Source organism: Schistocerca americana, chromosome 8, assembly GCF_021461395.2.
Source record: "Schistocerca americana isolate TAMUIC-IGC-003095 chromosome 8, iqSchAmer2.1, whole genome shotgun sequence".
NCBI classification, from domain to species: Eukaryota; Metazoa; Arthropoda; class Insecta; order Orthoptera; family Acrididae; genus Schistocerca; species Schistocerca americana.
The window spans coordinates 218,488,969-218,502,401 of NC_060126.1; the positions used below are offsets into that span (position 1 = coordinate 218,488,969).

The window sequence follows — 13,433 nt, forward strand, 5'->3', positions numbered from 1 at the left end:
CCAAACAAATTCAAATAATATCACATCACAGCCAATACGGATTAAGCGTGGAATATACCAAGGAGACTCATTAAGTCCTTTCTGGTTCTGCCTTGCTCTGAACCCACTATCCAACATGCTAAATAATACAAATTATGGATACAAATATAATAGAGGGAAACATTCCACGTGGGAAAAATTATATATAAAAACAAAGATGAGGTGACTTACCGAACGAAAGCGCTGGCAGGTCGATAGACACACAAACAAACACAAACATACACACAAAATTCAAGCTTTCGCAACAAACTGTTGCCTCATCAGGGATCCCTCTTTCCTGATGAGGCAACAGTTTGTTGCGAAAGCTTGAATTTTGTGTGTATGTTTGTGTTTGTTTGTGTGTCTATCGAGCTGCCAGCGCTTTCGTTCGGTAAGTCACCTCATCTTTGTTTTTATATATAAAATTATGGATACAATATTACTGGAACATACCAACACAAAATCACACATTTGCTATACATGGATGATCTAAAACTACTGGCAGCAACAAATCAACAACTCAACCAATTACTAAAGATAACAGAAGGATTCAGCAATGATATAAGTATGGCTTTTGGAACAGACAAATGTAAGAAAAATAGCGTAGTCAAGGGAAAACACACTAAACAAGAAGATTACATATTGGATAACCACAGTGACTGCATAGAAGCGATGGAAAAAACAGGTGCTTATAAATATCTAGGATACAGACAAAAAATAGGAATAGATCATACAAATATTAAACAAGAACTAAAAGAAAAATATGGACAAAGACTAACAAAAATACTGAAAACAGTATTGACAGCAAGAAACAAGGCAAAAGCTATAAATACGAGGGTTATTCCAAAAGTAAGGTCCGATTGATTGCCAAATTGAAACCACAGTGAACATCAGAAATGTTTTACTTGTAACAATTAGCTACACCTTTCAGCTACTTCTCTACGTAGTCGCCGTTCTGACTTAGACTTTTGTCATAGCGTTGTACCAACTTTTCAATAGCCTCATCATAGAAGGCAGCCGCCAGTGCTTTCCGCCAATTCTCCACGCTGGCCTACACCTCGTTGTCTGTGTCAAAATGTTGTCTTCAAAGACAGCGGTTCATGTGACCAGAGATGCGGCTGAGAATTGTCGTGAAGACGAAACAGCACGACAGTTATGTAATGTTGGCTGCATAGCTTCAGGCGAAATTTCTCACCAGGCCCTCGTACTTGGCGGCAGACACTATTTTCTAGACATCTTTACGCACTCACTGCGAGCTCAGAAATGAGAAGAGCGACGTGATGCTAACTGGGGTTATACTAGAGACACTACCCAACACATCTGTGCAAAGCTTTATCGGATTTTCATAGTCGTTTCCATTTCGCGACCGATCGGACCTTACTTTTGGAATAACCCTCGTACTTATGCTATACCAATATTGACCTACTCATTTGGAGTAGTGAAATGGAGTAACACAGACCTAGAAGCACTCAATGCACTTACACAAGCACAATGCCACAAATACAGAATACATCACATACATTCAACAACAGAAAGATTCACATTAAGCAGAAAGGAAGGAGGAAGGGGATTTATAGACATAAAAAACCTACATTATGGACAGATAGACAATTTAATAAAATTCTTTATAGAATAAGCAGAAACCAGCAAAATACACGAAGCAATCACTCATATAAATACATCGGCTACACCATTGCAATTTCATAACCACTTCTACAACCCTTTAGATCACATAACATCAACAGATACGAAGAAAGTAAATTGGAAAAAGAAAACACTACATAGCAAGCACCCGTATCATCTAACACAGCCACACATCGATCAAGACGCATCCAACACATGGCTAAGAAAGGCAATATATACAGTGAGATGGAAGGATTCAAGATTGCAATACAGGATCAAACAATAAACACCAAATATTACAGCAAGCATATTATTAAAGATCCCAATACCACAACAGATAAATGCAGACTTTGCAAACAACAAATAGAAGCAGTAGATCACATCACAAGTGGATGTACAATACTAGCAAATATAGAATACACCAGAAGACATGACAATGTAGCAAAAATAATACATCAACAACTTGCCATATAACATGAACTAATAAAACAACACGTTCCCACACACAAGTATGCACCACAAAATGTACTGGAGAATGATGAATACAAATTATACTGGAACAGAACCATTATAACAGATAAACAACACCACATAACAAACCTGACATCATACTCACCAATAAAAAGAAGAAATTAACACAACTAATTGAAATATCCATACCCAATACAACAAATATACAGAAGAAAAAAGGAGAAAAAATTGAAAAATACATCCAACTGGCTGAGTAAGTCAAGGACATGTGGCATCAGGATAAAGTTGACATTATACCAATTATACTATCAACTACAGGATTCATACCACACAATATCCACCAGTACATCAATCTAATACAGCTACACCCAAACGTATATATACAGCTACAGAAATCTGTAATTATTGATACATGTTCAGTTACCCGAAAGTTCCTAAATGCAATGTAACATATACTGTACAGTTAAAAGGAAGTCGTGCTTGATCAAGGTCCACGTCACGTTCCATTTTTAACCAGACATAACGTCTGAGAAAGGAAAGAAATAATAATAATAATTTGTACCCAACTGAGAGGATGTGCTTCCTTTTTTAAAATTGTAATTCTGCTGTGGTTTCTTAGTGAGTTATTTGTGTATTTATTTATTTAATCTGATGTGATTAGTGTCATCAGGCCCTTTCTGATATCAGACCAGAGTTTCATACATATAATACCATTTTACTTCTTAGTTACCTAAGAAATAACAATTGTAATATGACAAAAACTATTAAAATGATGTGTCTGAAGTGGCAGTGTGTGTAAATAATACTGACCATGAATTAATAAAGTTGATACTGGCAGTACATGTACTACTACAGCTGCTGCCACTAAAAGTAATAATAGTAATGATAATAGTAATAGTAACAGTGAGGATAATAATAATGATGATATTGACATCTAATGGCTTTGTATTTAATGTCAGGTTGAGGAGTATGATATGCTTCATATAACACGTAACTCTCAGAAACAGCTACATGTAAAAAGTATAATGCTAGAAAACCTGATATGCATGATAGAGGTATGCAGTATTTCAGTCAGAAGTCATTGTTCTGATGAGATTAATCGTCATTGTATCTCTTATTAATGACTCTATACCCATCCACGAATTCTTCTGATGAGCTCCTCAAATCAGAAAGTCAGTTGTAGGACAATTTACAGTTTAAAGTGATTCCATGCTTCGTGACCGCTAGACTTTTTCACCTGTACAGAAATTTTCAGGACTCTCTTACCCCAGGCAAAACAGTGGGTAAACAAAACATGAAAATCATACTGCTGCTCAGATTTAGGCTAAACACACATGAACGTTTTTTTGATCAGCTGATACCAGAATTGTTTTGACAACAGTGATGTTCTGTGGAGATATGCACATAGCCAATTGAAAAATTAGCTATTTAAAAAATAAAACAGTAGCAAGACAAAAAAAAGTCAGCTGTTGGCTAGTGCATGCTGTGATGAACGTTTGTTGTTTTTCCTTGGCTGTTTAGTGTACAATGTGACACTTTCTAAAAATGGGAAATATGAGTTCTGAAGGATTAATTTATGTGATAGAATATCAATCAGTGCTGTACGGCAAAAATTTCAAATGTTGTAGTGATTGTCAAGTAAAAGAGAGATTATGACTGGAAATTTGTGAAGCTTTTATGCCATACAGACAGATGTAACTTCTGGTGGAAAAATGCAAACAGGTAAGTACATTTTTTTCTAACCATAGCAACAGTGTATATGAATGGCGTATATATACAGAATTTTTTGACAAACCAATTTATTTTATATGTACTCACGGGATGTTGAAATACAGTAATTGCACATTTAAACATAGATCATAAAATGTTACTAGTGAAAGTGACTAATCTGGCCATATTGCCAAGAAACAGATACTTCTAGCGTAGTAAAGGACTTACTAAAATATTTATGATTATTGAGATCCACTAGTGAACCACGTTCATTTGTTGCAGCAATATCCAAGAAATAGTGTTTTTGCAGAAATGTTGTCTTTGTCTTTTATTTGCTAACCATCATGTTGTGTTGCAAAGTAAGTTAGCATGCAATGGGCTTTTATAATGCTTTAAAAAAAATCAGGATTTCTGTCAAGAGGTCAGTACAATATTTCCAATGACTTGTAATACCGTATTTTACAGACTACAAGACACTTTTTCCTTCAAAAAATTTCCTCCAAAATTCAGATGCGTTTTGTACTCAAAATTAATATAAAAATGTCCAGTGCCTGATTTAAAATTCCTGCCAATTTTAAAGGTGTCTATATATTCAGTGTCACGGGAAACCTCTCTCTATCTGGCATTATTGGATTCAACTGACAGCAGCAGTACAACGATGCGTTGAACATAAGTTTTGAGCGTCCACAAGCTTGCTAATGCAGTCTCCCTCTTGTCCCACCATCACAAACCCATAAGACTGTCTAGCCTATGATGCACCATTGCAGTATACACTGCGAGTGAAAGTGAACTGAAAGTGATTTGTGTTGTCAGTAACAGTACAATATTTCTGTTAGTAGCTAGTTTCGTAATGGAAAAAAGAATAAAAGGTATTCATATGATGTTGGTTATAAATTGAAAGTAATAGCAAATGCAGAACAACATGGGAACAGACCAGCTGAACAGTATTGGCCCTCCACCAACAGAAAAACCATTCGCGTTTTGGTGGGCTGATGAAGAAGTAGTGAAAAAAATGAGGTTGACTAAATGTGTAAACAGAGAACTGAAAGCAAAATGGCCAAAACCAGATGACATATTGAAATAGATTCAAGGACTCCGTCAAAATGACACCGGAATTAATAAAAAATTGATTCAAATATGTGCTCATTAGCTAATGGTACAGTGGAACGTAACAGTCTGTAAGGATGGAGTTGGTTGGTACTACAGGTTTATGAAGTGTCATAGACTTAGCATGCAAACCAAAACCAAAATATCTCAAAAAATGCTACAAGAGTATCTTTCAGTTGCCTTATTATTCAACATTGAAAGAAAACCAGTGTGGAACTAAGCCAGATAGCAAATTTGAACGAAACTCCAATGTCATTTGATGTGCAGAGTAACATAAATGTTGCCATGAAAGGTGCTAAAACTGCAACTAGGAAAACAAACGAGGAAACTCTAGGACAGAATTTCAGTGTTATGAAAAGAGTAGTTGTTGCTCACCATATTGCGGAGATGCTGAGTTGCAGATAGGCACAACAAAAAGACTGTCAGGAAATGTGCTTTCGGCCAACAAGGCCTCCATTGGAAATGGACGACAGTCTGCTGAAGCCAGACTCAGCAGCCAGGCACTGTGGCCATGTGTGTGTGTGTGTGTGTGTGTGTGTGTGTGTGTGTGTGTGTGTGTTCGCGCGCGTGCGCGCGCGCGCTTTGTCTAATTCCAATGAAGGCCTTGTTGGCAAAAGCTCACTTTCTGACAGTTTTTTTGGTGTGCCTGTCTGTGACTCGGCATCTCCACTGTATGGTGAGTAGCAGCTATATTGTATTCATAATATTGTCATTAACTATAAAAACAAGTTGACGTGTAAAAATGCACTACACTGTTGACCTTTCAAGTTGTGCTTATGGTACTAAGCTTAATCCAATGATCATTTTCAAGTGCAAAAGAATCCCAAAACCGTCTAAATACTGCCAGGTGTTGTTGTTCACGTGCATGACAAATATTGGATGAATGAGACTGGTATGAAATTATGGCTTAAAAGAGAGTGGGAGAGAAGGAGAGATGTTTTATTGAAGAAGAGTTCTCTTTTTGTGCTAGATCAGTTTAGTAGTCATTTGAAAAATTCTGTGAAAGAAAACTTGAGACAGGGACATACAGAGCTTGCTGTTCTTCTGGGAGGACTTACTTCACAATTGCAACCTCCTGATGTCTCTAAAAATAAACCATTTACAGTGTATACGAGAAAGGAATGGAAAAAATGGATGATGGATGAAACCCGACATGAATTCCTGGCGAAGGGAGCTCTGAAATGATCTACAGTCAAACAGGTATTCTCAGTGGATAAAATAGTAATGGTCTATAGTGAAAGAAGACATTATTGTTAAATCTTTTGAGAAGTGCATCATAAGTAACGCTTTGGATGGCAGCAAAGAGTGTCTTATATGAGAAGAGGACAATGATGGTGAAGAAGAAGAAGAAGAAGAAGAAGAAGAAGAAGAAATTTCAGATGACAGTTTTCAGGGATTTTATAGGTCAGTTCGGTTTTATAAACCAAGAATTTGTTTTAGTCTGGCTTTGCAGACTAATAATAAAACTGGTAAAAAGGTTATTTTTTAAAAGGTTGCTTAAAAATTAAGGTATGTTGTAATAGTCTGTTGCATCTTAGAGTCCATAAAATATTTAATGCCAAAAGCACACTTTCACATCCTGCGAGCTGCCCATAGTCTATAATTGAAGATTCATTGCAGATGTGTCAAATTTCTTTCTTCACCAACAAAAACAAAAGGCATTGCTGTTCCACTTGCGTCTACTGGTAAACGATTTCAAGCAGGAATCTTTAAATTGTTGTGTGAAAGTTGTTTCCAAAAATTCATGTTTTTAAATATTTCTGAATAACTGCAACTATCATACACTCTTACACCAACCAATGAAAAACAATAGTTACTATCCACAATCATCGTTAGTACCATTGAACAATATTGATTGTAACTGTAGTACAGTGATCCCATGTTGTTTGGTTTCTTTATGTGTATTTGCTTTCCATTTATAGCTCCAAGGAATTTAGGAAATGAGTTCATTCATAAAATCTCTTTGCTGCAGTTATCCATATAAATACATTGGAGGAATTTCCATAACGTATTGCATGTATCTCTTATTATTTCTCTGACATCCTTAGATCTAGGAAAATATTTGAAATGAAGTGCCTGGAAGCTGTTCCTTGCAGCCAAATATCTGTAAATGAATTAAAATATCAAATTACTGATTTTTACATATGTCGAAATTGTGTGCAATTCAAGACATAATATGTATTTTGTTTCTTTCAATAACTAAACCACAAAATTGCTTCCAGAATTTGAGAAAAGCTTTAGAAAGCAATATAATGACCAGAGAGATGTCAAATCTGGGCAACCTGCAAAGAAACACAAAAAGTATATGTACTTCAATCAACAGCTTTTCAATTTGCATGCCTTAAATGAAAGACATACTACCAGTAACATTTTTGAAGACCTGACAAAGCTGGTGGAACAGTCAATTATGGCTGAATCTTCAGACAGAGAGGAACCTTAAGGTTGGGCATATATTGATTCATAAATGTGGAGCACAGTTTTAGAAACTGCATCCAGTCCAAGTACTTGTGCACAGCTGTCAATGTCCAGCTATAAGACAGAGGCAAAAGGTTCTTATGGAGAGTCTCTCCTGCAAATATTGGAAAGTAAAAGTAAAGAAGTTTTCGATGAAGAGAGACATTTTACACTGTCTTTCGTGCCTTCACTGCAAAGACTCAGTACTACATAAATTAAAGTTGAAAATGAAATTTCTGATGCTGAGCCAGACAAATTAATCACTTACATGGATCTCATTCATCAGTTGCTGTTTCAGAAGGTTAATACTATTGAGTTGCATGTAGTAGGAACATCAGAAGATGGGAATTAGGGATTGACTTTATGAACTTTTGTTTCTAATTTCTAATGAATAAAGTCTAATTTTGTAAAACACACTGAATATTTTCTCTTAAATTAAATTACCGCATGGCAAATAAGTCTGTCAGTTCTCGAAATACTATCATGAATGACATTCCATTGTACATAATATGAGATGAAATAATTGCAAGTAAGATATCAAAATTGTTGACGGACACAGTTGTGTACTCCCAAAATTCTGAAGGACTTACTGATTTGACCTTTTACATTTCTTGCAATTATATAACCTACTGAATTGACATTTTACTTGTCTTGCACTTGTAACTGGTGGTATTCAGTATTTTATTCATTGTTTCTTCTGCTTTCATTTTATAAGCAGAGCACGAACACTTGCAAGTATTCAGTGTCCATGTTTGTGTCCAACTACTGATCAATCAATAAATAGGTAATGCCTGCACATGGTGACTGATCAGTTTACAAAGCTCGATGCTTGCTATCAGCCTAGTAAAATTGGCTGAAACAAATATAACTCAAACGTTCTTAAAAACCGAGTCTCATGCTACTTTTTGTGTTTCTTTCCCCCTTTTTGTGAGTTGAAGGTGTCTGTTATGATCAACACCTATGAAGGTTTCGTGTGGGAACAAATGTGAAGCCATTGGAATATGCACATTGTTTTAAAGTTTAATCTCATTTTGCCCAGAGATGAGATGCTTTGTCATTGTGCACAGCCTTAATTGTCATACGTTAACCATGGTATTGTAGAGGTCTTTTCTTCAGCCTTTTTTGTGTTAATCTGGTAACGGATGCCTTGTTGCATTGGACTGGTTTGCAGGCATTGCTTTGTTGTAAATCAGTATTGTATGAAATGTGTATAATTCGTGTTTAAGTATGTGTAATCACAGTTTTTGCACAGGGCACTATTTTGTATTTAAGTGTGTCTGATAGCGCTGAAACTGGTATAAATGTTGCTTTCAGGTTTGTGAGATGTATGAGTGTCAGCCCAAATAAGTCAACAGATGCTTATCAGCGGCTTGACACTAGTCCAAGTGCTAGATTTCACCAATGCTGTCTAGTGTGGATGCATCCATATCTGCCATGGTTACAGTTGTTCCCTCGCTCGACAGGGCGAGTCAGTGATACTGCTAACAGTCCCTTTGCTTCTGACACTAAGCTTCGGGATTCTCTGCATTATGAGTGGGGTGAGAGTCTGCGCTCCCTTTTTCAGGTATATTAATCTATCTTTTTTTCTCTTCTTGAATTGTGGTTGAAGATTTTTGTGAAAGGTTTGTGTAGGAAATAAGATTCAGATTCTAGCAGCATGATGTTTATGTCTGTCCATTTACTTCTATTTCCATTTCAGTGAATGAATTGTGAAGAGGAACACCTGTTAAATTAGTACTGTGATTCCATTGTCCAATACATTACTTTGATCATGTCTGAACGCATTCTAATCTTGGGCATTATCTTGTTTATGTTTTTGTATCAAAGCGTCATGCAGTACTTACGTAAAGGATTTTAACAGTATTTAGTCTGAAGTAAGGTAATTTTTATTTGTGTCTTTGACTGTCGTGGAGTAATTTATCAACATATGGAAGTCTTCCCACGTAGAATAGTTGTGGAATTGTATTAAATAAGTCAGGGAGCTTATGAGTGAAGACATTCAACATCACTGCTGTTAATTGTATTCATTTGCTTGATGCATTCTGTTAAATACAGCCTAGTCATCAAATATTATGTCTCTATGCTCATTGTCAAATATGTGTAGTCTAGGAATCCTACTTACTTGGTTTGCTAGATAAACAATTCAAACAAATTGTGTTAATGAGTTTTATTACAAAATGAAAAGAGACAATACTTAACTTTGACTGTTACACAGAAGTGTTGCCAGCAAAGGCGACATACAAAATAAGCAATAATCTTCAGTATGGACAATCCTATGTCACTGCTATACACGTCACTGGTCTTGAAGCTACCATTGAACTGGGCTGCGGCCAGTCAGGTGTGGCGCTTATGTCCTCTTCACATAGGCGCCGCTGCTGTTTCATTGTCTTCCTGGACAGGGGTCGACCAGCGTGCGATTGACTGATGTCTTCTCACAGCCATCACTTCTGTATCCTTCCCGACTGCCTGACTTCACGTCATAACATTCTTCACCCGCAGAACGGTGGACCGTCGTCATATAGGGAGCTTGACAACAATGGGGGAAGGCAGGAACGTGGACGCTCTGAGGGACTTGAAGCTGTGGCTGCAGGGGACACCAGAGTTCCAGTTGTACCCCGCCATCCGGCCTTCACTCTGGTGTAAATGTCCCCCAGAATATGCCCAGAAGGGCGCGCGTCCACCTCCTGTGACCCATAATAAGATGTAGAAGGCATCGGCTGCTACAGTGTGGGTGGGTCCAGCTCCATCAGTAGGATGAGGCGAAATGAGATAAATGCGTCCGCCAAGTCGATGAAGGATCTCGCCTCACTCTCACTGTCTGCTGCCGCTAAAAACCCTGAAAAACACGATATCATGCGGCGCAAAGCGATACTTGCGGCCTTCCTTCAGTGCCGGATGCTGTGGAGGTTGGAGCAGCTGAAGCAGTGTCCGATAGCGGCGGCCGTGAAGCAGTGTCCGATAGCGGCGGCCGTGAAGCAATTTCGCCAGTGATGGTCCATCTAATGGATGCAAATGATAGGAGGGGAGAAACAGTTGCTTGATCCCTGGTGTGTTTGGTGCAAAGTTTGGCCAACTGCTGCTTGAAAGTTCTGACAGAACGGTTCTGCTTTGCTGTTTGAAAACGGTTCTGCTTTGCTGTTTGACTGTGGATGGAGTGGTGCGTTAGGTAGATGCTGTATGCCATTGCATTCACAGAATGATTCAGTTTCATGTGATGTGAACTGAGGGCAGTTGTCTGACACTACGACTTCAGGCAAACCTTCGAGGCAAAAAATAGGCAACACCTGAACTGTGCTATGTGATGTCAAATTCATTGGCACAGCAAAAGGAAACTTATTGTGCGAGTGTACCACATCCAACCAACGAGTGTTTCAAAAAGGTCCCACAAAGTCAATGTGCACACCTTGCCATGGTGATTGTGACTTGCCAAGCAGAGAATTTTTGTGGCGGAGCGGACTGATTTTCTACACATGCGTGACACTGTAACATCATCTGTTCTGTTTGGGTGTCCATACCCTACCAAGTACTGAGTCGATGTGCTAACTGTTTCATATGAACAATCCCTCAGTGTCCTTGGTGAAGCAATTGCAAAACTTCTTTTTGCAAAGCTTTTGGGATCAACATACGTGACTGTCCACTGTCATTTTTAACAAGAATCACATCTTGCTGTATATGGACGCTATGCCAACATGCAAAGTATCAGTGTACTATGGGGTTCTTTATACTATGCAATAAGTGAGGCCAAAATATGTGGATGTATTTTAGCAAAATGTTCAAATCTGAATCAGCTTCCGTGGCCTGTGCAATTTTCCTGTAGTTTAGAGGAAAGGATTGAAGAAATTCAGAATTGTGAGCATCGACGTGATAACAAGATGCAGCAAAAGCATCAAAGTCTGTATCAGAGCCAATCGTAAGATGTGAAAGTGTGCCCACATTGCCATGTTGAGCTGTCAGACGATACACAATCTCATGCCGGTATTGAGACAACAACAAAGCCCATCTTTGCAATTTTTGGGCAGTTTGTACAGGAACCGGCTTCATCAGATGAAACAAGGACTGTGATGGCTTGTCATCCATTACTATGTCGGATTTTCTGTGATACAAGTAGTGGTGGAATGTGGTGACACCAAACAAAATAGCCAGTGCCTGTTTATCTATTTGTAAATATTTACACTGAGCTTTGGACAACACTTTTGATGCGAAAGCAATGGGGCTGTCTTTATCACCAAACATGTGCGAAAGCACTGCACCAATTCCATAAGAGGAAGTGTCAACCTGCAACACAACCGGTTTGTGAGGATCGATGTGAACCAAGCATTGATCACTGAGCAATGCACCTTTAAGTTTTTGAAAAGCTTCTTGGCACTCATCTGTCCAAACAAAGGGAACATTCTTGTGATGAAAGCAATGCAATGGAGCTGCAATTTGTGCCGCATTCAGTATGAACCAAATATAATAGTTCATTTTCCCTAAGATTGGCTGCAATTATGTGACATCGGGAGGAACTGGCAGGTCTCCTATGGCTAACAGATGTGACTGAAGAGGATGTACACCTTGACTGTTTATGACCTGACCATGTCTACACTTTAGTCCTGCATCAGATAACACATGAAACGAAGCATGCAGATTTTCAATATGTTCTTCAGGTGTACAATCTGCTACAATAATATTGTCCAAACAGTTTGAACACTTTAGTACTTGAGCAGTCAGCTGTTCCAAATACCATTGGAAAATGGCGGGTGCGGAAGCACTGCCAAAAGGCAAGCACAAATATTTAAACAAGCCCAAATGAGTGTTCGCAACACACTCATTATGAGAGCCGCCTTCTAGTGGTATTTAAAGATATGTGTCGTGCAAATCAATATTTGAAAAGTAGCGACCAATGCCTAATTTGTCCATGAGATCCTCTGCGCATGGCAATGGATAAGTATCAATCACAGTTTGTGGGTTGACTGTAGACTTAAAGCTAACACAGAGGCGAATGCAACCTGAAGGTTTGGGGAACAAAACCAGGAGATTTGTCCATTGGCTAGCTTGGATGGGCACAACAGCTCCGCTATCTTGCAACTCTTTATGTTCAGCAGCGACATTGTCCTATAATGCAATGGGAACAGTTCTGACGTGGCTAAATTTTGACTTTGCATTGTTTTTCATAGTAATATGTGCAACAAAATGGTTAGTCTTGCCTAAACCATCAGAAAAGAGTTCAGGGAATCTTTCAGCAATCTAGGTACACTGTCTTTAGCATTGAATGCAGTTACTGACAACACATTATCTTGAATTTTAAAGCCAAAAGAATCAAATGAATCAAGACCAAATATGTTCTCACAATCACGTGATTGTAGCACAGTGAAAGTCACAGTTAGCATATAAGAGCAATACATGGCAGGTAAAATACATTTTCTGAGAACGGGAATGTCTTGTCCATTGTGAGCTGTCAGGTGCTTGCTAGTTTTAGACAGGCGTTCGGAGTCTAACAGTTCATATATGGTACGATTCAGCAGTGTAACAGAGGCACCCATGTCCAACTGAAACTCCGTACTTTTCCACTAATACGCAAATGAACAAAAAGTTTGTTGGACTGCACTGAAGAAAGTGTTTGCTTGCTACTTTTGCTTAAGCCTGTAGTAGGCTTTGAATACACTGCATTGATTACATGGGCCCTGTGACAAGAATTATGTTAGTGGGAAGAATTTTTGTTTGTTCCATTGCAAACATACAGATTGCATGTGACATTTCTTGCTACAAGCGTAACACTGCGCTTCTCTGGATGGGCAGTCTTGATGTTCGTGCCATGAATAGCACCGAGGGCATGACTTAATTCTGTTCGCCTGTGTAGAGAACTGTTTACAAGGCTTGGCGCACGCGGGCTGTTGCTGCCTGGTAAGCTGGTCACAAGCAAGGGACGACTCAACCTGACAAATTAGTGCCTGCTCAGATTTATTGGCCGACATGGCACCTGAATCATACTGATCTAGAATTTGCACTACGTGTTGAGATGATGGCTGTTCTCGGAGTCTGACACCAGTTACATTGTACATGATCACATC

At 38.4% G+C, this 13,433-nt stretch overlaps 1 protein-coding gene across 1 annotated transcript in view; it reads left to right on the forward strand.

Annotated features, from left to right (window-relative positions):
• The window catches only part of LOC124544889 (protein downstream neighbor of son homolog), a 91,810-nt gene that overhangs the window by 44,704 nt on the left and 33,673 nt on the right, over positions 1-13,433 (forward strand). Inside the window, exon 5 of the mRNA XM_047123616.1 lies at positions 8,698-8,947. Within this exon, the coding sequence (XP_046979572.1) occupies positions 8,698-8,947 (250 nt within the window). The remainder of the gene's footprint in view (positions 1-8,697; positions 8,948-13,433) is intronic.